Here is a 27807-nt window from a genome sequence, read left to right on the forward strand (position 1 = left end):
AAGCGATTATGAATAGTAGTGACTATATTAATAAAGCAGCGACCAAGTTTGTTATGCTGTGATCTGAGCATTATCAGAAGAAAGGTTATAAATCTGTGAAGATATTACAAACAGCAACAAAAATTCATTGGAGTAAAGCTTCGGTGGATTAATTTGGATGATAACAATGACTTGTTATTGGATGATAGGAGTTTCGGATTATTAGAAGAAACTCACTATAATAAAGATACGATCTGTTTATATCAGCAATCATGTGAAAGACGACAGTAATAATAAATCTTCTTTATATGTATTGAACTTGTAAAAAGTGGTGATCGGTGTAGAGGTATGAAGTATATTTTTGAAAGATTACATTTGCCATCGGTCAAGTAATCAAAAGATATATGCAGCGATTAAAGACGATTAGTTAAAGTTTACTTTGACTATTTAATAGACAAGTTAAAGGCAACGATCCATGATAAAAGGTTGAAATTAAAACATGGAGAGATTGTGGATTAAGAAGGATGTGCGATTTGTTTAAAAGCAAATTAATTCATTAGTAAAGAGGTGCGATTTAATTAATTTGTGTGAATAAAGACATGCCTATTTAAAAGGACGTTTCTATTCAAAAGGATATCACCTTTTGTAGAAGGAAAGGAGCTATAATATATGAAGTATTTTTGTAGTGTGATTGAGTGAGTGTGTATATAAAAAAAGGAAGATCTCTGTGTAAAAGTGGTGTATGTGTAGTTGAATTAAAGGTGAGTTCTCTATGAAAAAGTATTCTGCGTGAACTATGAAAATGTATCGATGCTGGTAGAAGAAGCATAAGGAATATACAAGTGTAAGCTGTGAAGACAATTATGTTTATCAATACATAAAAGGTGCTGGGTGTATGTAGAGATTATAATAAAACACGTGGAGAATAATAATTCTGAATACTGTGTGGTGTGTTATTCTGAAAATATAATCAGACACAAGTATTGTTGGGTGTAAAGAGAAAAAGAAAATTGTGTAAGCATTGAAGACTACCATCATATCCACCAAAGAGATTGATGAGAATTGCAGGTTCATGAAGGATTTATAGAAGTCTGTAATGAAGTTTACAGCAGATTTGTAAATACTTTCATGGTCAGAATTTGTGCAAAAGATATAGTGTGTATGTTGTGTATGGGACAACATTGAAATAGCAGATTTAAGGAAGAATTTGCAGCAATTATAAGAAAGATTTTAATGCACATTTTGAAGAAGAATTATGGCACATTTATGAAAAGATCATAACAGATTTGTGGAAGATAATATAACAGTTTTATGAAGAAGGATATATGCTTGTGAGAAAAGATTAAACTGTCCATCATCAGTTGAGATAGCAACATTGTCAAGATGGGAATTCAGATTTATATGAAGTGGGTTGGTGCTCACTAATTCAGATTTGGGAGTTGGTGCTTCCAGTGGGTTGGTGCTCACGAATTCAGAGTAGGGAGTTGGTGCTTCCAGTGGGTTGGTGCTCACGAATTCAGATTAGGGAGTTGGTGCTTCCACATGGTTGGTGCTCACAAATAGAGTTAGGGGTTGGTGCCTCTAGTAGGTTGGTTCCTATGAACATTGTAAAAGAAGATTTATATAAAGCATTTATTGCCGTGGTTTTCTCCCGTAAGGGTTTCCATGTATATATCTTGTTTTTATATTAGTTAGATCACATATGAATGTTGGTATGCAATGAATATGTTAATGAGATAAGCTATATAATTGTGATTGAAGTTGAAAGAGTTTAAATTGGTAAAATTTGTTGTTATACTGATTCACCCCCCCTCTCAGTATAACCGTGTGCTCTTCAGATGAATGTATCTAGACACAAAGCATACACATGAATATGTGCAGACATAGTTCACTTGGCCCACAAGAGGTGGGAACGTCCATCTAGGACTCGATCCATCTCTTGGAGCAACTAATCCACAAGAGGCAAAAGCATCCAACTAGGACCAGATTATCTCTTTGTCCAATCAATTCATCACTTTACCCACAAGAGGCAAGAACGTCAATCAAGACTAGATCCATCTCTTGGTGCCTTTGTATGATGTAAGACGAGCCCATTCCACCACAAGCCTTTTTCCATCGCCTTTGTATGATGTAACATATGCCCATTCCACTACAGGTCTTATCCGTTGCCTAAGTATGATGTAGCAAATGCCCATTCCACCACAGGTCTTATCCATTGCCTTTGTATAATGTAACATATGCCCATTACACCTTAGGTCTTAGCCATTGCCTTTGTATGATGTAACATATGCCCATTCCACCTTAGGTCTTATCCATTGCCCAAGTATGATGTAGTGCATGCCCATTCCACCGCAGGTCTTATCAATTGCCTTTGGATGATGTAACATATGCCCATTCCACCTTAGGGATTATCCATTGCCTAGGGATGATGCAACACATGCCCATTCCACCGCAGGTCTTATCCATTGCCTAGGTATGATGTAGAAAATGCCCATTCCACCTTAGGTCTTCATATAATATTTTCTCTTAATCTAGAGTAAATATTATATACTTGGTTGTCTTCTTCTCACACAATACACATAACGTTAGATCTCCTTTGGGGATTTACCTTAATTTAGTCTTGAGACAACAATTCCAACTTGGGATGAGAATGGCCATACATTTTATAAATATAATTTTTTTTTAAATGAAGACATTTCATTATAATATTCAACTTAAAATTCTAAGGATAATTTAGAAAATAGAACTTATCTTGGTTTAGTGCCACAATATTTAGATAATTATATAACTGTTGGGTCTGAACTCTTTTTTATTTGAATGCTCGGTTATTCCACTTCTTTGAAATGTTCCCCTTAATTTTTTTTAAATTTTCAACACAACAGTCAACACCCATTAGCGTTGGGAAAGATGAAACATTGAAAACATTACATGTTGGCAATTGAACAAGCCACTTCCACTTTATAGCTGGGTAAAAAATTACTGAAAATTTAACAAGTTTGGCGGTATAACCTGCCACTTCCACTTATTCAATGGGAGAATTACAAACTCAAAAGGAAGGCTCAACCACTTATGCAGTGGGAGCAATACATTATTAGCTAATAACCAAAATGTTGGAAAGATAAGATAGCCAAGCTAGGTGGTAAACAAGCCTCTTCCACTTATGTAGTGGGTAATAAGGAACTAATCAGAATGATGTTTGCTATTACTACTACTAATCAGCATTACAATATGAAACATGCATTACAAATCAAGTAATAATTGTTGTCCAACAGCTGCAAATGATATCCAATGACTTTCCCTAAATTTCAAGATGCCCACAACCAAGGAAACAACCCCAAAACTCCAAACGCTGAAGTCTGATATACATAACCAACAAACTGAAAATACAGACCAGCAACACAAGACACACTAAAACGCTCCTATCTCCTCCAAAACACAACGGATTGACTTGAAATTAAATGCTAATGAAGCCTAGAGAGGAGGCGAACAAGATAAGACCCAAACCCAGCTGCAAATCTGATCTAACAATTAATGCAGGCTTCCCAAGACAGCAGGCATGGTACGGCCTAGGAGGAAGGGGTGAATTTCAATATAAAATTCAAATCTGCAAATTAGAACCTGAAAATCAGCAGGAAGGGCTTCTTAGAACATAGGAAAATAATGGGAGATTACTCAGAAGCAATAAAAAATCTCTCTTAGACTTATGAATGAAAATCACTTTCAGTTCCACAGTAAACCAACAACCTGGAAACTCACAAACACCCCAAAAAAACATCAAAAAACATCAAAAGACACCTTTACAATGATCTCCATCTGTTCTTCAGAGTAAAGAACAACCTCACAATCTCAACTATTTGCTATCTCTCAAGCAAGAAGGTAAGAACAAGCTAGGAGGTATGCATTCCTCGAAGCAAATCAGTCTCCATTTCGGCAGCACTTCATTACAAAATATTCATGGATCCAAAACAAGAGCCCAACACTCTTATGTATAGCCTTTGTGTCTCCAAATTCATATTCGCATTCCCTCCAAATGGACGCCAAACCCAAATGCACATTCACTTCACATTATTTTGAAATTTACATTTCATTTCTCCTTTTCCCCAAATCAACCTTCACAAAGAGGCAAATATCTACTTTATAAAAAATAACAATAAAGTATAATGTGGCGTGCAAAGGTAATAAAGTGCATTATATTATAAAATCAACTTATTTCTCCTTAGGTGTCCATCATGCCTTAAATATTATTTCACTTTGTAAAACATTTTCCTCAACAATGAAGCACCCAACATAAGCTCTGAACTGCCAAAAATAACTCCAAGAATGCTACAAGACCATCTGCTCAAACTGACTTGCCAGTTTTTAGCCAGTTGAACTGGCCTGCTGAAACCCTACTAAAAATAGCACTTACTAAAAATAGCACACTGCTAAAAATAATAAGTGTGAAAATGCATTTTAACCACATTTTGGATAGTCGTCGCAACTTACTAAAAATAGTAAGTCCAAAAAAGTCTTCAAATTCATTTGCATGTCACACCATCACGAAGCTCTCTAAAAACCCAGAAGGAATCTAGATTCAGAACTATAAAACTCCAACATGCAAGCCACCAAAACTACCAAAACATCCTCCAAGAAAATAGAAAACCCTAATTACTTCTCCCGACTAGCCTACGCGCCTCCGAAATAGGCTAACAACCAACTAAATTGATCACTGCTGAGAAGGGGACATTATATTCTTCCATTGATTTCTCCTCAAATGATCTTAATTATTTCTTGAATGGTCTTTAAACTTAATCAATATAAATGAATACTAAGTGAATAATATGCCTTTAAACTTTCCCTTCACTCTAAGGGTCTAGACTGAAAGATAGATGTCTTTGATGTAGTCTTTGGTAAATATGCTGATGATAATATTCCAATCTACAACTTGCTCCAATTGCTCTTCCAAGTGTGATGATAAATTATGCAATGAACTCATTGCCATTTTTCCTATGTCTGATAGAATCAATGATATCTGTAAATCTGAAAGTTTTGTTGCTCCTAATTTATGTTTTACCCTCCAAGATGGCAAGATCATGCTCTGATACCACTGTAATGTTCCCTACTAGAAGGGTGTGAATTCCTGTAACTTAATAATAGTTCTGATCTGATCTATGGTCATGTCACTGGATGCTTTTGATTCCTTTCCTTTATATCTCTCAATGTGAGGGAGAGATCACACCTCTTCATTATGGATGCCCTTTGGCAAGAGACAAACCCTTTCACCATTAGCACCCTTTGAAAGAGTGCAACTCTTCATTACTTCTGCCCTTTGAAAGGGACACAAACTTTTACAGTCAAATCTGCACTTCTTATTTATAACAGATCTTCTGATTCCCAAATTATCCCCATTTTAAATGAAGTTCTCTTCTCTCTTTTATATCTCATGTTTGAGGGAGTCACAACTTTTCATCTTATGCCTTTTGACCATTCATTAAACTTAACTAAATATTAGTTATGGTTATGTTTAATTTTTTCTTTTATATTTATAATTTTATTATTATTGTTCATTATTAAATCCTAATTTGAAAAGGGGACATTAAAATTAAGTAATCCTTTTCTCTTTTAATCTTCTACTTGTAAAGAATTCTATTTATATAAGACCTATAGAAAATATGTAATAATCTTGGGGGAGGCTAACTTAAGGGGGCCTGGGCTCCAAAACAAAAATTATAAGACCCTATGAAAACATCATTATTAAGAAAACTAAGATTTTTAAATTATACAAGATGATTTTCACGGAGTTTAAAACATATGTTTTCTTGACATATATTTTTGCCCCTTTTATATGTCATGTGTCACTAAGGAGCCTTGTACTTTCTTTTGAAGAAACCAATAGGATTTGTTCCCTCTATTAACATTCAGGGGGAGTGTTAAGAGTGTAATGTGTTAGAGTGAAAAAGGTAATCACATAATTAGGTCATGTTCTTTTCTTGTCGCCAATCATATGATTAAGACACATCATGGTTAAATTATATCGTATCCTAGGGTTTCATTCTTATTCGTACAACTAGGGTTTCATTTTATATTATAAGTTTATAATCAGTAAGCTTTTTGCCTCTAATGAAATCTCAAGCTTCATAGCAAATTAATTGCTTTTCTCGTGTGATAAGGTGTTTTCACTATAGGTGATCCTTGGGGTTGGAGAGTTCAATCATCAACTAAAACATGATATTAGAGCTCTAGATCTGCAATTCCCTGTTCATCCAAATTATGAGAATAATTTCTTCAATCACCAATGGATCTGTTTCTTCCCAAGAGGAGAAATGTTATTTGCAAGCAATGGATTGTTTTATTTTGTTAGGCTCATATCATTGGCATATGAGGCTCATATCATTGGCATATGAGCTACTTCTTTATGGGAGAATTCATAGTCTCATTTTTTCTCTCCTATTGGGGGGATATATATTATACATTTATGAAAAAATCAATCCATAGGGGATCATGTTGAGTTCTTATTTTCTTCTTTCACTAATACATGTTACTTTACTTTTTTTCTTATGGATGGGATCTTTTTCCATAAGAGGGGGAAAAAATTGTTGATGCAAATGGATTTCAAAATCAAATAGAGATAAAATGGTGCATTGAAATCTACAAAGCCCAACTTTATAGGCAAAGGCTATGCACAAAAAGAAGGCATTGACTATTAAGAAACCATTGCGTGCCCCCATAAAGATCAAAGACTATTTGAGTGGTTTTCAGTTTTCACAATGGCAACCAAATTTGGTTGGCAAGTTCATCAAATGGATGCCATTTTTTTCTCATTGGAGATCTCAAAGAAATCCATATAATGCAACCTAAGATATACACTACACCTAGGAAACAACAAAATTTTCAAGATAGGAATCTAGTATTGTAGCAAAAGCCATGGATATGATGCCTCCTTTAAACCATACTCGTAAGGAAATAATTACGACAATCACATACATTACACAAGAGTGTCATGCTTATGACCAACACAACATACATTCATTACCACTTCATATTTAACAATGGTTTACTTGTAACTCTACCCTTACCATATATAAGCACATTGAGGTTTTCCCTAGAACCCCCTTGCCAAATAAAGGAAAACTAAATACCAAACCATGTGTAACCGAATCTTTTTCTACTCCATGTAGAAGACCATCCTTCACTTCTCATTGGATTTACTATCTCTTGTATAATCCCTCTACGCTACTTCTAAAATAAGTATCAGTTTTATCTTGCCTTTGTTTAAACTTATAAATTTACTTCACTTAGAGAGTAATTATAATTCCACCAGTGGTAGTATAATTTAATACCAACATTGAAGCTAGATAGTTTCCCTAACATCATGTAAAACTGAACAGTATTAATGTTTACATAGCTTCGAAGAAGTTCCTCAACAAGAACATACTTGGACTACACCCAGGATATAAATCCATGACTAATGGAGAATGGCTGTACCTTAATCAGTCATTGCAACGATAGATATTGTAATTGGAGCATTATCAAAAGATTGATGCATGTGAATTCATTGAGGTAAGACAGATAGAGAATGTTATGTCCACAAGTAATGAAATTTCTTATGATAAACAATAGATATATGCTAAAGGAAGTGAAATACCTCTAGTACACAACTAAAAGAGAAACAAATAGCAAAAAATTGGTTTTAAGATGAAGATTAAAGAAGCCTTTTCTTACTTTTTCTCCAATGGCCCGTCCTTCCCATTCAGCTGTCACATCCACTCATGAATCAGTTTATAATCTCTACACTATTTTCTATCACAAATTTTGCAAACATGGAGAGATTTTCTAACCTGGGAAGTTTATCTTAATGGAATATACATTAAATTGAGGAGCTTACCTATTCTATGTACATCTTGATCATCATAAAAACCAATTTCTTCAGACTTCTCCATTTGTGGCATCACATAGCGTGTTGTATAGTGATTGAGTCCAACAAAATCCACTGATCCACACAACAAAGCAACCTCACTAGCTGTAAATTGAGGAAGACGGTCCCCAAGTTTCTTGCGCATGGTTGCTGGATATTCACCAAAAAAGAGAGGATCCAGAAACCTATGTTGAAAATCCCAGTTAAATTTATGCAAAAGATATAAAGAAACAAAGGCGTATATTCTCCTCATCATTGTGTATAAAGATTTTGTGTAAGTTAACAACGTTACATTATATCTAAGTTTTTAGTATCTTAGAACTAAGCATCGTATCCATCTTTTGAAACCAAATATTTTTAAAGAGCATTAGAGTACCTGCCAAACCACTTTCTGCAGAGAAATATGATGATTGACTAAAAATGTAATGAGTACAAAGAGGGTCCACAGGTGCAAGTAATTACCTACAGCCTATATACAAAGCTTCCTATAGAAAAGAAAAAGCAATAATTTTCATTCAGCTAAAAAGTATACATAAGGATTGTACCAGCCCAACTGAAATTCAAGGCGCCTTTGTGCTGCTTCTTTATCCTCTTCTGTGTCTGTAAAAGGCTCAGCTCCCTCACCATCTACTGTGATACCTATAACACCACCTTGCTTACCCTAATAGATTTACAAAAATTTGCATTAATTTAAAATGAAAAAAAAACATAACAATCCTGCTTCATATTTAATAACCTGGATCACATGTGCTTTGTCTCATACCTTACCAAAATAAAATCAATGGCAAATAAAAAAGATACCAAATAGTTAACCTAAGTTACCTAACTTAATGGCACTCAATAGGTAACCGTCCATTTCAATTAGTATGGTGCTTGTATGCTGAAGTTCACTTAATAAATAAACATTAAACTTACTAGAATATGATATGCTACTATGCCCAATCTCAATTTTGAAAAAGAGAAACTTCTATACAAAAAGAAGGATGTTTACATCACCACAAGTCATTGTGTTGGCAAGACAAGAGGCTGTGCCAAAGAGAAACTCCAAAAAAAAAACTCTGATCAAATTACTGCTCCCAAGTCATACATTTCACATTATCCCAAAACCTTGTCTATACAAGATAGGGGTGGCAGTGGGACAGAGCAGTTTTACATACCATTTTTACTTCCAAATTATTGCTCAAGTGAAACTAAGACCTAAGAACAAAAAGAATCAAAGCAATTAATGACAAGATAGCATGTGCACCCTAAGAATGGTTTTTGATGCGGAAAGGGCTGCTTTAAAACCAATGTAACCTAAGGTTTGCCTTGAATGTAAGAGATCATAAATTTTGTTACCTCCACCTATAGAATCAATATGAGAAATCTGAATGACCTCCCCAACAGCTGGCTAGGGTGAATAATTCCACTAACGAAACCAGCAATCCCTTAAGGTTCTGTCCTAAGGTCTCAAGCTCCATGAGGCTCTCCAAAATCAAAAAGAGAAAAACAATCCCAGCATATCTCAAATGAGCCATTAAATGCCCTTTTATAATAATCCTAGAAGCTTCTCAAAAAACCTTTCAAATTCCTACTCTTTTAATATTTTAATTTAGTCTAGGAAATAATAAAGTGACTTTATTAAATTCTTTCTTAATTAACCATTAAAGTCACTTTATACAACTTATTAAATTAATTGAATAAATATTACAATTAGAATAAGCTTGGTCGAATAATATTAAATAATTAAATTAATGAATTCCCTTATTCCGACTATAACCTACGGAAATTAAATAGGCTAATAAGTCCTCCTAAAGTACTTTGCGGAAAGGGACATTACAGTCCTCCCTTCCTGAAATTACTTGCTCTCAAGAAATTGCAAATTAGAATGTTAAAGAGTTTGTTCTCCCTCCTAAGTGGCATCCTCCACTGGCAAGTCTCTCCATTTAATATGATACTCCCTTATCATCCTGCTCCTCAACTTTTGTCCCTAACATCCAGAATCTCATCAAGTACCAAAACCAATGTGCCCTCATCCAAGGGAGGTAGCTCTATTGAAGTAGTGATTTGTTCTCTAGTGCCTTCTTGAGGCATGATACATGAAATACATTTTAAAGCCCTCTATTCTCCAACAGCTCAAGCTCATATGCAACTTCCCCTACTCTCCTAAGTATCTTGTAGCAGCCATAAAAATGTGATTTTAATTTCTCTGTACCACTCTTCTTCAGAGAAGACTATTTATAAGGCAACAAGGGCAAGAGCACCGAGTCTCCTACCTCAAAGCTAGGCTCAAACTTGTGACTATGTGGATACAAATTTTGCTGGTTTTGAACACTCTGTAAGTTATCCTTAGGATGTTAAGGATGTCCTAGTTCTCCTAAATCCACTATTTAGCTTTGTGACCTTTGCTATCACCAAAAGCCAAATCTAAGAATGATGGAGAATCATAACCATATAAGGCTCTAAAAGGAGTTATTCCTATTGACATGTGATAATGATCTCTTAGATGCAACCACCCAATCCAAGATTTCTATTGAACTACAACATAATTACGTAGATAACCCTCAACTCACTTATTCATAATCTTTTTCTAACCATTCATCTAAGGGTGATGACTCGTGTCGGGGGTTAATTCAATGCCAGCTAACCTAAAGGCTCACACCAAAATGCGTTGATAAATCTGCTATCCTTGTCATTAGTTATGTTTCTCGACAATCCTTGGAGTTTGAACACCTCTTTAAAAATCAATTTGGCATCCAAGGGTGCCTTATAGTCCATTGAGATGGCAAAGAAATGAGTAAACTTAGTCAACCAATCAACAACCAATAAAATGCAATCTCTACCCTGTATCTTCGGAAGACCAATGATAAAATCCATAGATACACTACCTACTTCTACTTTAGGATAGGTAATGGCTTAAGGAGACTTGCTGGAAAAGTGTGTTCAGGCTTGTTCTACTGACAAATGATGCATTCTCTAACATGATGAAGACATCATCTTTGAGGCCCTTCCAACAGAACCTCTATTTGATCTACCAGTAAGTTTTGAAATAACTCAGATGTTTTGCCAGTGGAATATCATGTGTATCTCACAAGCTTTTCTCCTTAAGCTAAGACTCAAGAAAAAAATAGATTCAATCCTTCTAGTAAATGGCATCATCTAGTACCTTATACCTATCAACCTAAATCTTTCCATCCATGAGCAAATAAGAAAAGGTGTTTATAAAAATACTCAACCAAGAGGTTAGCCTTCCAATCAGCTGAAATTTCTACTAGAGAACAAGAAAAGGGTTTTCTAGAGAGAGCATTGACAACCACATTCTTTTTGCCCTTAACATACTCTATGTCGAAGTCGTATGCTTTTACTTTGGTGACCCATTTTTGTTGCCTTGCATTCAAGGCTTTCTACTCCCAAAAAGTATTTCAAACCATTAGGTTTGTCCTAACCACAAATCTCCCACCTCCTAAGTACTGTTCGATCTTTGCAAAGCATGCATGATGGTGAACATTTATTTTCCGTACATGGAATAGAGCCTCTCAGTATCCTTGAGCTTCTGACTCTCATATGCAATGGGTGTCTGTTCTGCATTAGAATTGCCCCAATCCCCTCACTTGAAGCATCGCATTCTAGCACAACAAGCTGAGTGAAATCTAGAAAGCCCAAAACAAGACAAGTACTCATCAACTCCTTCAATATATCAAAATGCCCATCAAGCCTCATTTGTCCATCTAAAAGCACCTTTCTCTGTGAGATTTGTTAGAGGTACTCCTAGTTGCAAAAACCCCTTAACAAGCCTCCTATAGTAACTACACAACCCAAAGAAGCCCTGTAACTCTATGATTGTCCTCAAATGTGACCAATCAATGATTGCCCAAATCTTCTCCTCATACACCTAAACTCCCTTAGCATTGATGATGTGACCCAAATAGAGAATCTTTGTCATTCCAAACTCACAGTTTGAAGCCTTGACATATATGATTCTGCCTCCATGATATGCAATACCTTATCTAAATGTTCCAAATGCTCCTCTAATGTCTTACTGTAAATGAGTATGTCATCAAAGAATACTAGCAAAAATTTCCACAACTATTTGTCAAAGATGTGATTCATGCAGGAATGGAAAGTAGTGAGAGCATTGGTCAAACCAAAGAGCATAACCAAGAAATCGTACTGTCCATCATGACACCAAAAAGTTGTCTAGTGGATGTCTTGTTCCCTAATTTTAATTTGCTAATACCAAGATCTAAGATCAATATTCAAAAAGCAAACTGCACCATGCAACTCATCTAACAGCTCACCAATCCCAAGAACGGGACATTTGTTTTTAATTGTTTTCTTGCTTAAGGCACAATAGTCAATGCACATTCTCATGGTCCCATCCTTCTTCACCAAGAAAAAAAAGAAGCAAAGGGACTTGAGTTGGGTCTAATGTGCCCCATGTCTAGAACCTCCTTGATGGCTTTCTCAATTTCATCCTTAAACTTCCTAGGGTGCATGTAAGGAGTGGCAATAATAAGCTTAGAGCCTTCCTCCAATTCAATAGTGTGTTCAAATCCTCTATCTAGAGGTCTTCCTAGAGTCTCATTGAATACTAAGCTATGTCTATCCAGCATTATCTGAATGTTTATGTGATAATGCTTAAGGTTGCCATTAGAGGCCTTAATGGATATCAAACATAGGGTTGCCCAACCTACATCACCATGTCTTAAAATGTTCTCCATTCTTTTTGCTGAAACGATCCTGGGAGCACCATTGGACATACACCTCAATACTTCCTTCTTCCCATCGACTCTAAATCAAAATTCCATTGTCTAAAAATTCGAAGAGTTTTTCCCTAGGGAATGTAACCATTGCATGCCCAAGATAGCATTATTATCCCTCAAGTCCAACACATAGAAATCCTTAGTAACAATATAATTACCCAAAGTAATGCTCAATTGAGGTACCCATTGTAAACATGCAATGTTAAATCCATCTGCTACTATAGGATTGAATCCCTCAAAATTCTCAATATGTATGCCCCTCTTAGCTACCAATGTAGAGCATAAAATTGGAGCGGCCCCACTGTCTACTTACACTATCACTCACTGCCCCTAGAAGACTCCATGCACTATGAAAGAATTGAATCTAGTTGTACTAGATAAAGTAGAAATAGTTCCACCCTTCACCCCCTTAGATGACTAGCCCTCATCACTCAATTGCTCATCATTTGAATCATTTTGCTCACTGCCCTCAATGTGTTTTGACTTCTCTTCTTCCTCACTGTTAGAAACCACCTCAGTGTAATGGACCTTGCCTTTCCCTAGACACCTGTGACCTAGTTCCCAAGGTTCCTTGTAGTTGAAACATAATTTCTTTCTATGCAACTCCATATGAACCATCATTTAATTTGTCTCTTTTAGGCCACTCCATGTGAAAAGGTTTTTTATCCTTATCCTTCTAAGATGAGGATCCTTTAGACTGAAATTTATTCTTGCTAATTGCAATTTCCATGCCTCCGGCCTTCTTAATAGCTTCTTGCAAAGTGTTTGGACTGTGATCTTTTGTCCATCCTCTCAAGAATTTGACAATCTATCCATGCACAGTACAATCAACCAACTCTCTAGTATATCAATGACCAAAAATGATAATCTCTAGAAATCAGCTATGTAGGTGTCCACTAAACCCCACTTTTCTAGCCGAGCTAACTCCTTAATATGAAGATTTGGGTCCTTATCAAATCTATCAATGAGCTTTTTCAATAAACTCTGCATACGAGGTATTATGATCATGTCCCATTGTAATCGTTCCATGATGTCACCATTCACGAGTGGTACCAACCAAGTGAATAGCAGCATGCTTGATTGCCTCATCTTCCGGCATGGGGTTAAGCTGAAATTAGGTGTCTATTTTCTGCATCCATGCTCTTGTCTTTGTCTTTAAAAACCTATCGTAATAGGCAACCGTTAGTTTTCCAACCTTTCTCTGTAGGTCATTAATATGTGATCTTCCACCCTTGTGAGGTCTATCCTTCATGCCAAGGTTCACATAGTCCCTAAAAGACATCCTATCCTAAAAATCTACACCTACATCCCTCCAATCTTGTAATAGCTGATCCTGCAATTCATGATGTGTAGGTCCATGATCAGCTTGCAGTTGGACTCTACGAAGAAATATGAGCATGAGAGGTTTTGAATTAGTTGTTCCAATACGTTGATTTGTAGTTCTATTGTTTAATGAATTATCTCCTTAGCCATTAATTCCACCATTGTTATTTTTATTGTTATTGTTATTGTTTTTGTTGTTGTTGGCCAAAATATGTTGTTTCATATTGTGTTGTACCCTAGCCAAAGAATTGAGAATGTCTCTTGTGCTAGGATCCTCTCTTTGTCCTCCATGCTCTCGATCTCTATCACTGTTCACTTCACCTTGTTCAACCTCTGATATGAAACATATGCTAGAAAGAAAATCAGCTCCAATACCACTATAAAAACCCTACAGAAATTTCGCCCAAATTTTCACCATTCTCCACAAACTAATTTTGTCAAATAGTTGTTTGGAGGAGAGAATATATTGTTTCAGTTTTTGCAAGGGTATTGGTTCGGATTTGAGATAAGTTTAAGCAACTTCTTGCTCAAATAAACAATATATATACTATATAGTGACTGAACATTTGTACTAGAACTGAAGTATCATCATCCATTTAATTAATAAACTAAATTCACATTCATGAAAGGGTAATACAATCCTCTGGCCTTAAAATGTAAATACCCATCTGCCGATGAATATACAATGCTCCAAAATATCAAAAAACAAATAGAATTCATACATATGAATCAGACAATAGTCTTGTTGTGCTCAGAAATGCCAATAAGCAACTGAGATACCAACAGTGAATGTCCTCTCCCAACCTTCAGTTCAAGCCTTTACCAATCCAAATACAAAGAGAGAGTTGTGGCCACCACACAGGATAAAAGGCCTGCAATAAAATTGTCCCTGCTGCCCTAACAATGGCGTCCCAATGAATGGAATGTATACTGCAAGACAATCAATTCCCCTCAAGGAAGAATCACAACTTCCAGGCTTACCTGCGGTTACATTTAGATTACTTCAGCTAGTCAACCAAGGCCCCAAATCTGCTCTTCTCCCTCTACGTTCAGAAAAAAATGCAAATACAACAAATTGCCTTCCAAAATGGCCACAATTTGCTCCAGAATACTCACGCTTGTAGACAAAAGGGTGTGGAAATGGCACGCACAACAGAGTGATGGGTTATGTAACTATTCAAGCTCCTTTCTTCCACAAACTGTACTTCCTCTACTCACATCTAGTATTAAGTCTTCCGACTTTATGATGTGGCTAGCCTCAAAAAGCTCTCATTAAAACCCATGATTTGATTATTCAATGTGACCCAACTCTCTTCTCAATGCCACACCAAGATAATGGCTTAATATTTACATAATATCCATCCCCTATCAAACTTATTAATTTGAATCCCTGAAATTTGTCTCTAGAGGAGACATCACAAATTTCATTACTTTCACTCGTAAAATCACTATGAGAAATCTGAACGACCTCTCAAACAACTGGCTAGGCAGATAGTTCTACTTTTAAAACCAGCAATCTCTTAGGGTTTCTGTCCTAGGGTCTGCAAAATCAACAAGAGAAAAATAATCCCAGCATTTCTCAAATGAGCCATACGCTTTTTTATAATTATCCAAGAAGATTCTAGAAAAACCTTTCAAATTTGCACTCTTTTAATATTTTAATTTAGTCTAGGAAATAATAAAGTGACTTTATTAAACTCTTTCTTAATTAACCATCAGTCACTTTATGAACTTATTAAATTAATTAGATAATATTACCCTTAGAATAAGCTTGGTCAGATAATATTAAATAATTAAATTAATGAATTATCTTTTTCCAACTATGATCTACAGGAATTAAATAGGCTAATAAGTCCTCCTAGATTACTTTAAGGAAAGGGACATTACAAAAGCTATCTTTTGAAGTTTTTTCTAGTTAAGCTTTGTCGTCTTCGATATTTTTGCAAGGATGAAGAAGAACTATCAAACACAATTAGCAAGGCATATAAGAAAGTTCAATCATGAAAAAACAATGATCATCACTTAGTACCCAATTCCAATCACCATCTTTATTTAGCAAGTTCCCCAAAGGAAAAATGAATTGTATTTTCAAATAGCAAAGCATAATCCCATAAGAAGATAAGGCTTTGAATGTGTTTAAAAATCTAAGCAAAATACACCCATGAGGTAGAGTTGCACATTGTTTTTAGGGATGATTGGGAATACCTAAAGTCATGATCAAGAGCATAGGTGCACGCCAAAGGCAAAGGCATCAAAGACAATTTTCTTAACAAATTGTGCCCTAATAGTGATGTGCATGTAAACCCTAGGAATGTGCCTAATTAAAAGAGTAAAAATTAAATGTGAAATCCAAAAAACATGGCCCTATATAAGTGTGAGTGATGAGAAAAAGGGATTGTGTATAGAGAAGGGGAATTTATTTTTTAAAAACTCGAAGTTTAAGGACCTCTATTAAGGTGCACATGGGATAGGAGATACACTTCATCATGGAAAAATTAACAATCACTACCAACCAGTCTCAAAAGGGCTAAGTTTATTGTTTCATAAACAACCTAATCACGCTAAAAAAAACTTTGTTTATATACTTCATACCCAACAAATTAAGGTCTACAAAAGACAAATTTTGATCCATCGAGGTGGTGCCACTCCTGTCAAGTCATACCTTTACAAAGTCAAGAATAAGTTTCCTATGACTAAAGATTATAGTGTTGCTTCTCATAATAATATTTTTGGTTATCCAACCTGCTAACAGTAACTTCTATTAGGTTACAAATCTCTATAATCAAAATATACTAAGAGGATGGACCAACAAATGATAGATGGATATGTCTCTTTTGTAATGTCCTCATTTTTAGCAAAAGCGGTTTGTGATAGTTAGCCTAGTTTCCAAGTTCTTTCAAAGGCTAATTGGTGTGCTTGGGAGAACTCCAAATATCTTGGAATGCACAAGTTTAGTATTGCAAGGTTTTTATTCATGGAAAAAAGCTTAGTTGATGGTATGAATCATCATGTCACTTTCAAAAGTGATTTCCAACTTTTGGTGGGCTATCAAAACTTCTTATAGGAGCAATCTATTTTTAGTAAGTCATTTGGTTGGCTTCGATCATCATCCCAAGTCTTTACTATCATGTTGATATAATCAAATTTTGAATACAATAGCATTATAGTGCTTTTCACAACTCTGGTAAAATAATATAAATATTCACTTAACTTTCTAATGATGTAATGTTAAATTGACAGCTTAAGAGTAATATATTTTTTTTAAGTTGATAACGTGCCTCAAAAGTGGACGCCTAGCCGGAAAAGGGGGTCTTTCCACATGAGAAGTATTATTATCTTTCTTAAAAGTCATTTTTTAGGATATTGGAATTATTATTTTCAACTAATTGTATTTTCCCTCCAAAAAACTATATAAGGAGGATGTGACCTCATTTGAAGTTTAGACTAGAGAATGATATTGTTATGTTGTTGGAATGAACCTAAGTTCTTTCAAAGATTCTTGAGGACAAAACCCTCTTGGAGTTGATGGTCCCCCCCACAGCTAGCTAAGTGATTTTATACGGAGACCACCATTGTGCTTCAATCAAAGTTGTTGCAAGGATGGAGATTTTTTATGCATTTTAATCATTGCTTCCATATATCAGTGTTTGCTGGAGTTTTGTTGTGATAAGAGGGCGACTAGAGGACATTTGTTAATGTTGGGATGTACCATTTCTAGTACAAATCGTACCATCCAATCTTAGCTCTCTAGTATCCTGATGATGGATCGCTGAATGTGATCTGAAATGTTGATACAACAAACTACTACAGTCCAATCCAAAAAGTTTGAGATATATTAAGCTATGGATTGTGGAAATCTGATATCATTAATTGTATTTAACAAATTATATGTTTAAGTTAATATTTACGTTGGCCAATTTTTCTTGAGCAATTTTTTTGATTTAGCGTTCGGCCGAAGCATTCATTGGTGGTCCCTCAATGTGTAGGGTTGAAGCATTTTCTTTGGGATTTAATCCCAAATTGCTTGTGTTTGGATTTGTCGCTTTCTTATATGCATTGGTGCTCATAGTGAATTGTGAAATGGTTTGTGGAATCTTGTGTTGTCATTCGAGGAAGATAAGAGACTTTGTGTGGCGAGGGTCACCTGCCATGCTCTTGAGCAATTGAGACTTTCTCATACTGTGGGATCTAATTTTTGCCCCAATGCTCAGTCACAGTCACATGGAGTGATTGAGTATTGTGCCCCTCGATACTTCAAAAGTACCTGGTATAGGCCTTTCTTATTTTTTGCATAGCTTCTACAAATTAAGGCTGATTTTTGCAATCCAAATATCAATGAAAAGGTCTTTTCGTCAAGTTCGCAATGATTAAGCTATTTTTAGATATATTGTTGTTTGATGTTGTTTTTATTCCGTTAAAGTTCAATATTGGTTTTGCTCCATTTTTATCTCTTGTTTCATCATGGATTTGCCTAAAGTAGAGCTTCTAAATCCATACAATTATCATAAGTGGAAATCCAATATGGAGATTTTGTTGTTCAAATACTATTGAAGTGAATCACATTTGGCCAAGATCCAAAACCCACAGGTGCTACAAAAAAGACGAAATGATTTGATCAAAGAGATGAAGCTCTTGGTAATCTCATTATGTCTATTTCTCCTGATTTGAGATATCATGTTGTATCTTGTAAAAGTCCTAATGCAATTTGGACTACCCTAGAGAGTCTCTTTGGTAAGCCAAATAAGATGGGGAAATTTACATTGGAGAATGAATTAATGAGTGTTGATCCTAGACATTTTGACAATGTTCAAGACTTTTTCACCAAGCTCAGTTCTCTTAGATTGAGTGACAGAATGCGGGGTTACAAAAGATGATGAACATTTGATTCTATCTATTCTCTCTAAGCTGGGTCCTGATTGTTTCGTATTTGTTTCTGCATTTTATGCTGCTATGGATGCTCTAGGTAGTGCACACAAAATGTCTTCTCTTGGCGGTCTTGCAGCACAAGTCACAAGGGAACAAGAAAAGTTGGCACAGATGGATACATCGATGCCTTCAAGGTCTCAAGTGCTTCTTGCATAAGATCCACATCCAAAGGCTTCAACTAGCAAGGACAAGAAGCATTATAAGGATTCTAAGTCCAATGAGAGAGTTAAGGATTCTCCTTCACAGCCTACCTGAATCCAAGACCTCTTCTCAAGAGAAATCATCCAAAAAGAAGATGAAATGTGTTTATTTGAAAGATCCCTGCCAATTCTATACTGAATTTTTTCTAAGTTTGGTTGCTATTGATTGAAGTTTAGATTCGTTTCTCTGAGGTTTTGTAATGTCCCCTTCTCGGTATGCGGTAATCAGTGGTCCATTAGCCTATTCTGGAAACCCATAGGCTGACTGGAATGAGGAGGTTTCCTATTTTCTAGGAGGATTCCTCACAGTTTTCAGGGATGTTTTGGTTGGAGTTTGGTAGAGAGAATTGAGGTTTCCTTCTGGGTTTTTTGTAAGCTTCATAGTGGTATGGCATGCAATCAGTTCAAGGGAGTTTGCAGAACTTACTATTTTTAGTAAGTTGATGTCAGATGATTGGATTGTGGGGGTTTTTTGGGTTTTTTGAGCTCATTCACCGGGTTCGACGAGCATGTTTTTCGGAGTTGTTTTCCTAACTTACTAATTTTTAGTAAGTGTCAGTTCAGGTAATACTATTTTTGGTTGTCTTGGCAGAGCCCCAATCCAGTTTAGATTTGTGTTTTCTTGCACTTCAACTCGCAGTTTGATTTGGCAGTGATTAGTAGTTGACTTATAATTGATTAATTAAATATTATTACTTTATCCTAAAGTTTGATATTTAATTAGTTTTACTGATCAATTTTGGAGGAATGACTTACAAAGGAAAATATTTTATCATTTATCCTAAGTCACATTTTTATTTCCCTAAGCTGATGGCATCAAAAATTAATGTGTTTTATGCTTTGTATTGTTAATGTTATAATATGGCAATTTTTTGGGAAAGTCTGACTAGGGAGATTTGGTAAGTGGACGCCATACTTGGAGGAGGTTATGAAATGAAATGCATATGAATGTAAGGAAATTTGGGCGCCATTTCATGTGAATTTGAGATTCAAAAATCTATATATACAAGGTGGGGAGCCTCATTTGGACATCTTGGAGATATTATATCATTATGTTGCCGAAATGGTGAGTGAATTTGAGCTTCAAAGTTGTGGCTTCCTAGCTTGCACAATTTCGTACTTGAAATACAGTACCTAGCTGATTTCAATGTGTTGTTGGAGTCATTTGTGAGTGTGCTTTCCTGTGTTGCTGATTTTGGAGTGGCTGAAACGAAGAATTGTTCATATCTCCCTGCCTGTGCGACCGATCATTCTGGGTAGCAGCTCATTGGAAGTGTATTGGTTGGGTGATTATTCTTCTGTGTGGGTGTGGTTTTTGGTGTGAATTCTGATTTTTAGCAGCAAGTTGAACTTCCTTGCTAGCCATACCTTTCCTGGAGGTGCCTCAGATTGCATGCTGCTCATTTTTGGTCTTTCTGGTGTTGGTTTTTTGCTCCTATCTTGTTCGCCTTGGTCATATCTTCCATTTGCCTATGTTCATGCACGATTTGGAGCTGTTTCGGGAATGTTGTGAGTCTTTCAGTGTTGCTGGTCTAGTGTTGGAGTCTGATGATATTTTACATCAGATTTGGTTAATTGTGTTTTAGCTTGTATTTCTCTGAATTTCATTGTTGTGACCTTTAGTACTTCATTGTATTCATCATTGTAATTGTTGGTTAGTAGTACTAACGTCTATTGTATTTGAAGTACTCATTGTAATTCCCACTGCATAAGTGGAAGAGGTTGGCTTGGCCACCTTCTCCGTTTGTAATTATGTTTGTAGTTCAGTCATCCCGCTGTAGAAGCAGTTGAGTGATTTTTGTTTGTAATTTGTCCTCCCACTGCATAAGCGGTTGAGTTGAGTTTGCTTAGTAATAAGTCCTCCCGCTGAAATATCACAGTACAGTGATTTGTGCTTGAGTGTGTTCTTGTTCACTTGGCTGGTTCACCGCCAAGTTTCCTTGTTTTACCCGCTGGAAAGTGGAAGGGGCTGGCTTGCCACCCAATATTGTAATCGGCTTTTTCAAATATTGCATCTAACGATCCCCTATCACCATATGCTCTCACCCTCCCAGTATGGGCTCTCAGTGATCAAAAGGTGTAGGGTTCCTTTCAATTGATTTGGATTGCTTAATTCTAACCCTAACGGGTGATTGGTGTGTTTGTTAAACTGTTAAAAATTAAAAAAAATTGTTGGGAATATTACAAGTTTTATGCTTATGATTTGATGTCAATGCTTGCTTAGAGTTTAAGTGTGATAGAATTGCCAAGGAAATAACATTTTGAACCACAGAATGAAGGAATATAATTGACTGACAAATAAATCAGAGTTCCGATTTTTAATGAACAGTAATGTAAATACTTCCAAAATTAAGACTTCTAATTATTTAGGACAAGAAGTAGCATACCAGGAGTCCAACGCCCATCTTGGAGGACATTTTATTAATGAAATTGAAGAATGAAACAATCAAAGTGCTTCCAGCTGCTGTAAATGGGCCCAATTAGTTTAATTTGACACTAGGAAAATTAACAAAAACAAATATTTGAATTCCACTAATTTCCACACCTGGCTCCCAGGAGGAATTATTCAATCTACTAATCAAAACGATAACTAGAGGTGTAATTTATTCCTATAACCACTAAAAATCACTGAGTTGCTGATGTGCTACGCTGACCATGGGAAATTCAAGAGATTCAAACCCTCTAGTGGATGAATCGTGGTATCTAGCATTCTGGAAGATCACCAAATAGTATGGCTCATAGATGAAAAATTCTGCGGGTTTTTCAAAAACTCACGAGTACTCACGGGTCAAAACCCTAGCCGAGTCACTCGCCATTAAACTCGGCCCCGAGTTTCTATAAAAACACGCAGCATTTTTGAGGAAATACTCGCAAAATCTCACAAGTTAAACCCTATTTCTCGAGAAAAAATCATCAGGAATTACAAATTTAATTCGCAACTTCTATTTTTCGGCCATGAGACGATGCACCAAGGTTTTAATCTAGTTTTTGAACACGAATAAAAATGTAATAAGATTATATGACTGAATAAGTAGTTAAAATGAAATATGATTATATGACTATATTTCCAATTGTTCAATAAAGTTACCAAGTTATTGTCGAGTTTTTTCCCGATTTTTTGCAAGCCTCGAGTTTTTTAAAAATTTTGGGCTTGCCGAGTCCGAGTTTTTCAACTATGGTATGGCTGCACCTGGAGGATGTACGGCTGCCATAGGAAATGAATTATCTACCTTCAATCTGAAACCCTCTCCAATCTGCATAAAAATTCCTTGTAATGCTGCAATAAATCTGAAGTGAGGCCCAATTAGGAATTCTAGGCGAATTCCTCCATCCTATGAATTGGGTTATCGTCCAATTTCACCTTCTCTTCAAGGAGTTTTCGTTCCTCAAAATTGCAAAGCTGCTGAATTGAGTTCCAAAGCTCAATCTCCAAAAGTTGAACGTTAAAATGACTTCTCAAGATGCCAAAATGAATCTCCTCATCTCTCTTTATTACCTCCCTAACCCTAATCGAACTTATTAGGGTTCTCATCAAGGTTGAAAAACTCAAACTCGACAATGACTCGGCAAGCCCAAATTTTTATAAAAACTTGGGACTTGCCAAAACTCGGGGAAAAACTCGGCAATACTCAGCAACTTAATCAAACATTTGAAAATACATTTATTTTTTAAATATTATTCAAAAACACACATTTACACCAAATTTGTATAACATATATTGATTTCCATCATATATAAATCAAAGTTTGAGTTAAATACGTAGCATAAACCAAAAAACAAGTGCAACATATGAATAAGAGTTTAATACATATCAATGTATCATAGTGACATAGAGTCATAGAGTCATAGACCACAAAACAACAACCTCTAAAATTCTGATTACATATCAAGTTCAAGTTTTAGTTCAATGAAAATGAGAAATCATAAATTGTGCCTACAACTAAAGCTCAAAACAGATTGTTGTTGTTGTGGGGGTGGTGCTAAAGTAGTGGCAACATCCTCAACATATGCCTCTACTGCATGATCAACCTCATGCTCTCCCTCCTCACGTGCTGCCACTTCCGCATCCCATTCCTCTCCTGCCCTCTCTAACTCACTTAGCTGCTCATCTGTAAGGAATGGATCCAAATCATTATCAACATCATCAGGAGGAGCAACCCATTTTGCTGCATATGGATCAGTGTCATCCAAGTCAAGTGCTTCATGTGAATCTTGCCCTTGCACCTTCTCATGCAATCGAATGTTGTATCGCACATAGACAAGATCATTCAAGCGTTGTTGAGTCAACCTATTGCGCTTTTTTGTGTGGATGGCCTCAAAAACACTCCAGTTGTGCTCACAACCAGAAGCACTACAAGGCTGCGATAATATGCGGATGGCAAGCTTTTGAAGATTAGGCGTTGTGGCACCATAATCTTCCCACCAAATGTGCAAAGATAAAAAATGTCATTTATAACATAAAGATTTTAATAATCTTAAAGAGAGAAATAAATGGTTAAATAAAATTAAACATATCTTTTTTTTACCTGGTCGTAAGGTGTCTCTCCTATGTTTGCAATCAGGTGAAGAAAACAATGGCCCTGTGGCCTTCTTATAGCTTTGCAACTCATCAAGTATCAGGTCTCGAAGGTTCTCATCAACTAATCTCCGAATGCATGTGTCAAGGCCAATTCTAACCTCTGCATCTGCTCTGAAACTCAGGGAGTAAAAAAACTTGGGATTCAAGAAGTAGGCAACAACATGAATGTGTTGGTGGAGTTGATGGTTCCACCTCCGATCAATTATGTGCCATATGGGTTCATACTTGGTCTTGTTTGACGCATACAAGTGTTGAATCGCCTCTTTGGCCTTATCCATGGCCTCATACAGATACCCCATGGAGTTATGATCCCCATCCACCAATCATAGCACCCTCACCAACGGTTCCGACACCTAGATATTAAAAAATTTACAAAATCAGCAAATTGTAATATTAGAAAATTAAATAATAAATCATCAGTTAAAGTTTCAAAACTTACATTAATGATGTCCTCCACCATCTTGGCAAAATTAGAATCAAAAATGGCAACCACAACCTTCTCTACTTCAAGCTTTGTAGCATAAGGACTCCCCAACCATCTTTCACTTACGAACATCCACTTCAAGTTGGGCAATGTAGCAAGTATGCTTTGCAAGGTGAGGAAATTGGTAGCAAAGCATGTGACCCCCGATCACACAAGATCCTTACCATTAGTGTGCTCTCTCATAAGATTCAAGACCCATGTGTGATTGTAGATGTATTTGGTGATATTCCTTCCATCTTCAACCACTTTCTTTACCCAACTTAGTAACCCTATGTCCTCAAGGAGCAAGTCAAGACAATGGGCAGCACAAGGGCTCCAAAATAATGTCGGATGTCTAGCCATTGGAAGTTTGCCGGCTGCCACATATGCAGCTACATTATCAGTCACAACCTGTATGACATTTTGCACTCCCACGTCCATCACCACCTCATCCAACATGTTGCACAAGGTCTTTGCATTCTTCACTTCATTGGAGGCATCAATAGATTTTAAAAATACTAATTGTCCCCCTGAAGCAGCTAGAAAGTTGATGAGTGTCCTATTCCTACCATACGTCCACCCATCAGAAAGAATGGTGCAGCCATTCTTTTCCCAAATACTCCTTTGCTCTTCCACAAGTGCATGAGTGTTTTGGACCTCATCTTGCAATAATGGTCCACTAATCTTATAACGACTTGGGGACTTGAACCCCTTACCTGCCACAGTCAATGCGGTGACCAATTGTTCCCAAGATGGACTAGAAACAACATTGAACGAAATATCGTTGTAGATCCAAAATCTAGCACATGCCACCTTTGCTTGTTGGTGAGCCTCTTTATTCCATGCAGTGCCTAGCAATCCAAGTTGTGCACCAAGAGTGTTACGTGGAACAAAGTAGTTTTCCATATGGCTGCCAACACTTCCCATTCCTCGTATCCGTGGCCCAAGGGAGGAACTAGATGCTCCCACATCTATATGTGACCCTATAGAACTCAAATCTGCCCTTGGGGCTGCCATTGCGTCTATTGTTCTCTTTTTTGTTGCGTTCCTTTGATCATATGCTTCAAGCGCTGCTATTGCATCCCTTGTAGCCTCTTCAGGGCATTTCTTACATGTTTTGGTATCTTGACATTCAATCTTTGCAAGGTGATATTTGAACCTATTAATGCCACCTTTAATAATCTTAGTGCAATGGTTACAAAGGACATCTCCTCATTTTGGACCTAGTGTCCCATGTTTCCAACAAGGGTCTCTCTTTTTGCCACAATTTTTAACTATAGAACTAGAAGCCATTTTCTTTCAAAAAAAATTGGAAAAGAACCTGGCAAAAGAGAGAGACAACATTTAGAGAACAATAACACTGTTATTCAATTATTACATTCCTATAAATCCTATCAATTAACTATTAAGTTTATCACTGTTATATAAAAATAACAGTCACTGTTATTTAACAGTGATAATAAGTTTATATTTTTATTTAAAAATAAGTCACTGTTATTTAATAGTGACAATAAGTTTATTACCACTATTATTTAAAAATAATATTGATAAATTGTTAATAAATTAATTAACAATTTATCACTTTTTTTTAAAATAACAATGGTAATAAACTTATTATCACTGCTATTTTTAAATAACAGTAGAATAAATTTTAAAAAAATTAATATAATAAACTTTAAAAAAAATTATCAATAATATCATTACTCTTAAAACTTAGAAGATAAAAATTTAAAAATGAGAGAATCATATTAAAAAAAAACAGAACTGTATTTAAAAAAAAAATGAAATGCTTGTTTGGATCAGGCACATGTTTGTAAAAACCTGCTATTGTGCTCCAAAATGCCTAGATTTCTCCTGCAAGCCTACGATTTGTGCCCTAAATGAGTCGTTTTTTGCATGTGATTCCCTAATCTCACTCGCGTCGCCCTAGTCACGTCTTTTTTTTGGCTCCCATCACGGCATGCAGAGAAATAAAATACAACGCATTTAGTTTTTTTTTAATGTAATACCTAAACTTGGATATGACTTTTTACTGCCGGTTTATTGGTCGCGTTTTGGCGATTTTCAATTGTTTTCACGCGATTAACTCGCCGCGATTTTTTCATAAACCCGTCGCCGAGTATAAGTGTGAGTAACTCGTGCCCGGCTAGGGCACGCGATTACTCGCGATTTTAAATCACAGCGTTTTACAAGCTTGGTTCTCATTATTGAAATAAATGAAATTTATTAAATATAATAAATCTTTGCCAAATCGCCTAACTTGAGGGTCCTTTTAGTCATTGACTTGGCCCCACCTTTTTAAAACACTTTGCCTAGGAAAATGTGCCATGAGGTCTTTTTAATAAATGTAATTCAACCTTGCACTTTTTCTTATAAAGTCACTTTAATTAATTTTGTCTTCTTTTAGAAAAAAGTGACTTCATATTATAATAACATTATCAAATAATAGTGTAGACCCCCATGTGATATCACTATCATCTCCTATTCATTGAATTCACCTACGGAGATGGGTAACAAGTGAACCTCTATATCTGAGTGATCTAGTAGGAAAGAGGGGACATTACATTATTGCAAGAGAAAAAGGCATGACGAGCATAGGTGTTACAATAAGAAGATGGATGAGCTTACACACCTTCTTCAAAAGGACAATATACCGCTACCCTCATCAGTATCTCCTTCTTCAACTTCTCAATTGACAGCATCTGCATCTACACTCTCTAGGAACATAGAATTTGTATATGAGATGAAAGGTAAAGCACTCTTGTCCTCCACTATTCCTGAAATGGGAGATGTCTTCTTGATTCAAGTGCATCTCCTCATATGGCATGCTCTTTGGATATGTTATATTCTTTTGAGCTTGTAGTTCACCTAACATTTTGATGGGTAATAATACATATATGAAGGTTTGTGGGAAAGGTTCTATTGATATGGATGAGGGATCATTTAATGATGTTCTTTGTGTACCCTCCTTGACCACTAATCTCCTTTTAGTTTATCGAATTACTCATGGTGCACAAGGTAAGATAATTGAGTTCACTCCTAATCATGTATATATTAGAGACATGGAGACTAGACATATCATTGCTACAGGGGCGGTGGATCATGCATCTCACTTGTATTCCTTTTCTCATTTTTCTCTTGATGATGATATTCCTTTGGTTGATGTTCATACCCTTCCATCATGGGTGAATCATGTTTGTGAGAAGAAGTTTCATCATTTGAACCTTGGTGTTCTTGAGACTAGTCTTGAGTTTCCTATTCCTCCACCTCCTGCTTCTTCGTTTGGAGATTGCTTCTATTCAGCAAGTTGATCATAGTTTTTCCAATCTTCCTATGTTGGATGAGTATTTGGCAAATATTTTGGACTTGTTTGTGGAGTTTCATCTTGCAGATTTGGGAGACATACTTGAGGGGATTTATCTCCTCTTTGATGTCAGTTTTTGCACGACTGTTGATTCATCTACATCTTCTTTGGAGATTGACATTGATGAGTTTCCTCATTCACTTGATTTGTCACTTTTCTAGGGTTGAGTTTGATCAGTTTGATCATGATTTTGCGGTGGCTTATTCAAGCTTGGAGACTCTTACTCAGTTTTGAGAGAGTTCTATTTGGAGACTTCCCTCCTTTCAATTGGACATGGAGTGGCCTCTTCATCATTCAATGGACTTGTTTCTTCCTAAGGGGAGATGTGTTGTATTGT

General features: G+C 36.1%; 1 protein-coding gene across 1 annotated transcript in view; it reads right to left on the reverse strand.

Moving 5' to 3' along the window:
* LOC131070411 (beta-glucosidase 42) overlaps window positions 1-27807 on the reverse strand; it is a 260228-nt gene that overhangs the window by 88291 nt on the left and 144130 nt on the right. The window contains exons 8-10 of the mRNA XM_058005922.2: window positions 8419-8534; window positions 7844-8058; window positions 7681-7712 (exon numbers count right to left, since the gene is read on the reverse strand). Of these exons, the coding sequence (XP_057861905.1) occupies window positions 7681-7712; window positions 7844-8058; window positions 8419-8534 (363 nt within the window). The remainder of the gene's footprint in view (window positions 1-7680; window positions 7713-7843; window positions 8059-8418; window positions 8535-27807) is intronic.

This window comes from Cryptomeria japonica, chromosome 3 (assembly GCF_030272615.1).
Source record: "Cryptomeria japonica chromosome 3, Sugi_1.0, whole genome shotgun sequence".
NCBI lineage: Eukaryota > Viridiplantae > Streptophyta > Pinopsida > Cupressales > Cupressaceae > Cryptomeria > Cryptomeria japonica.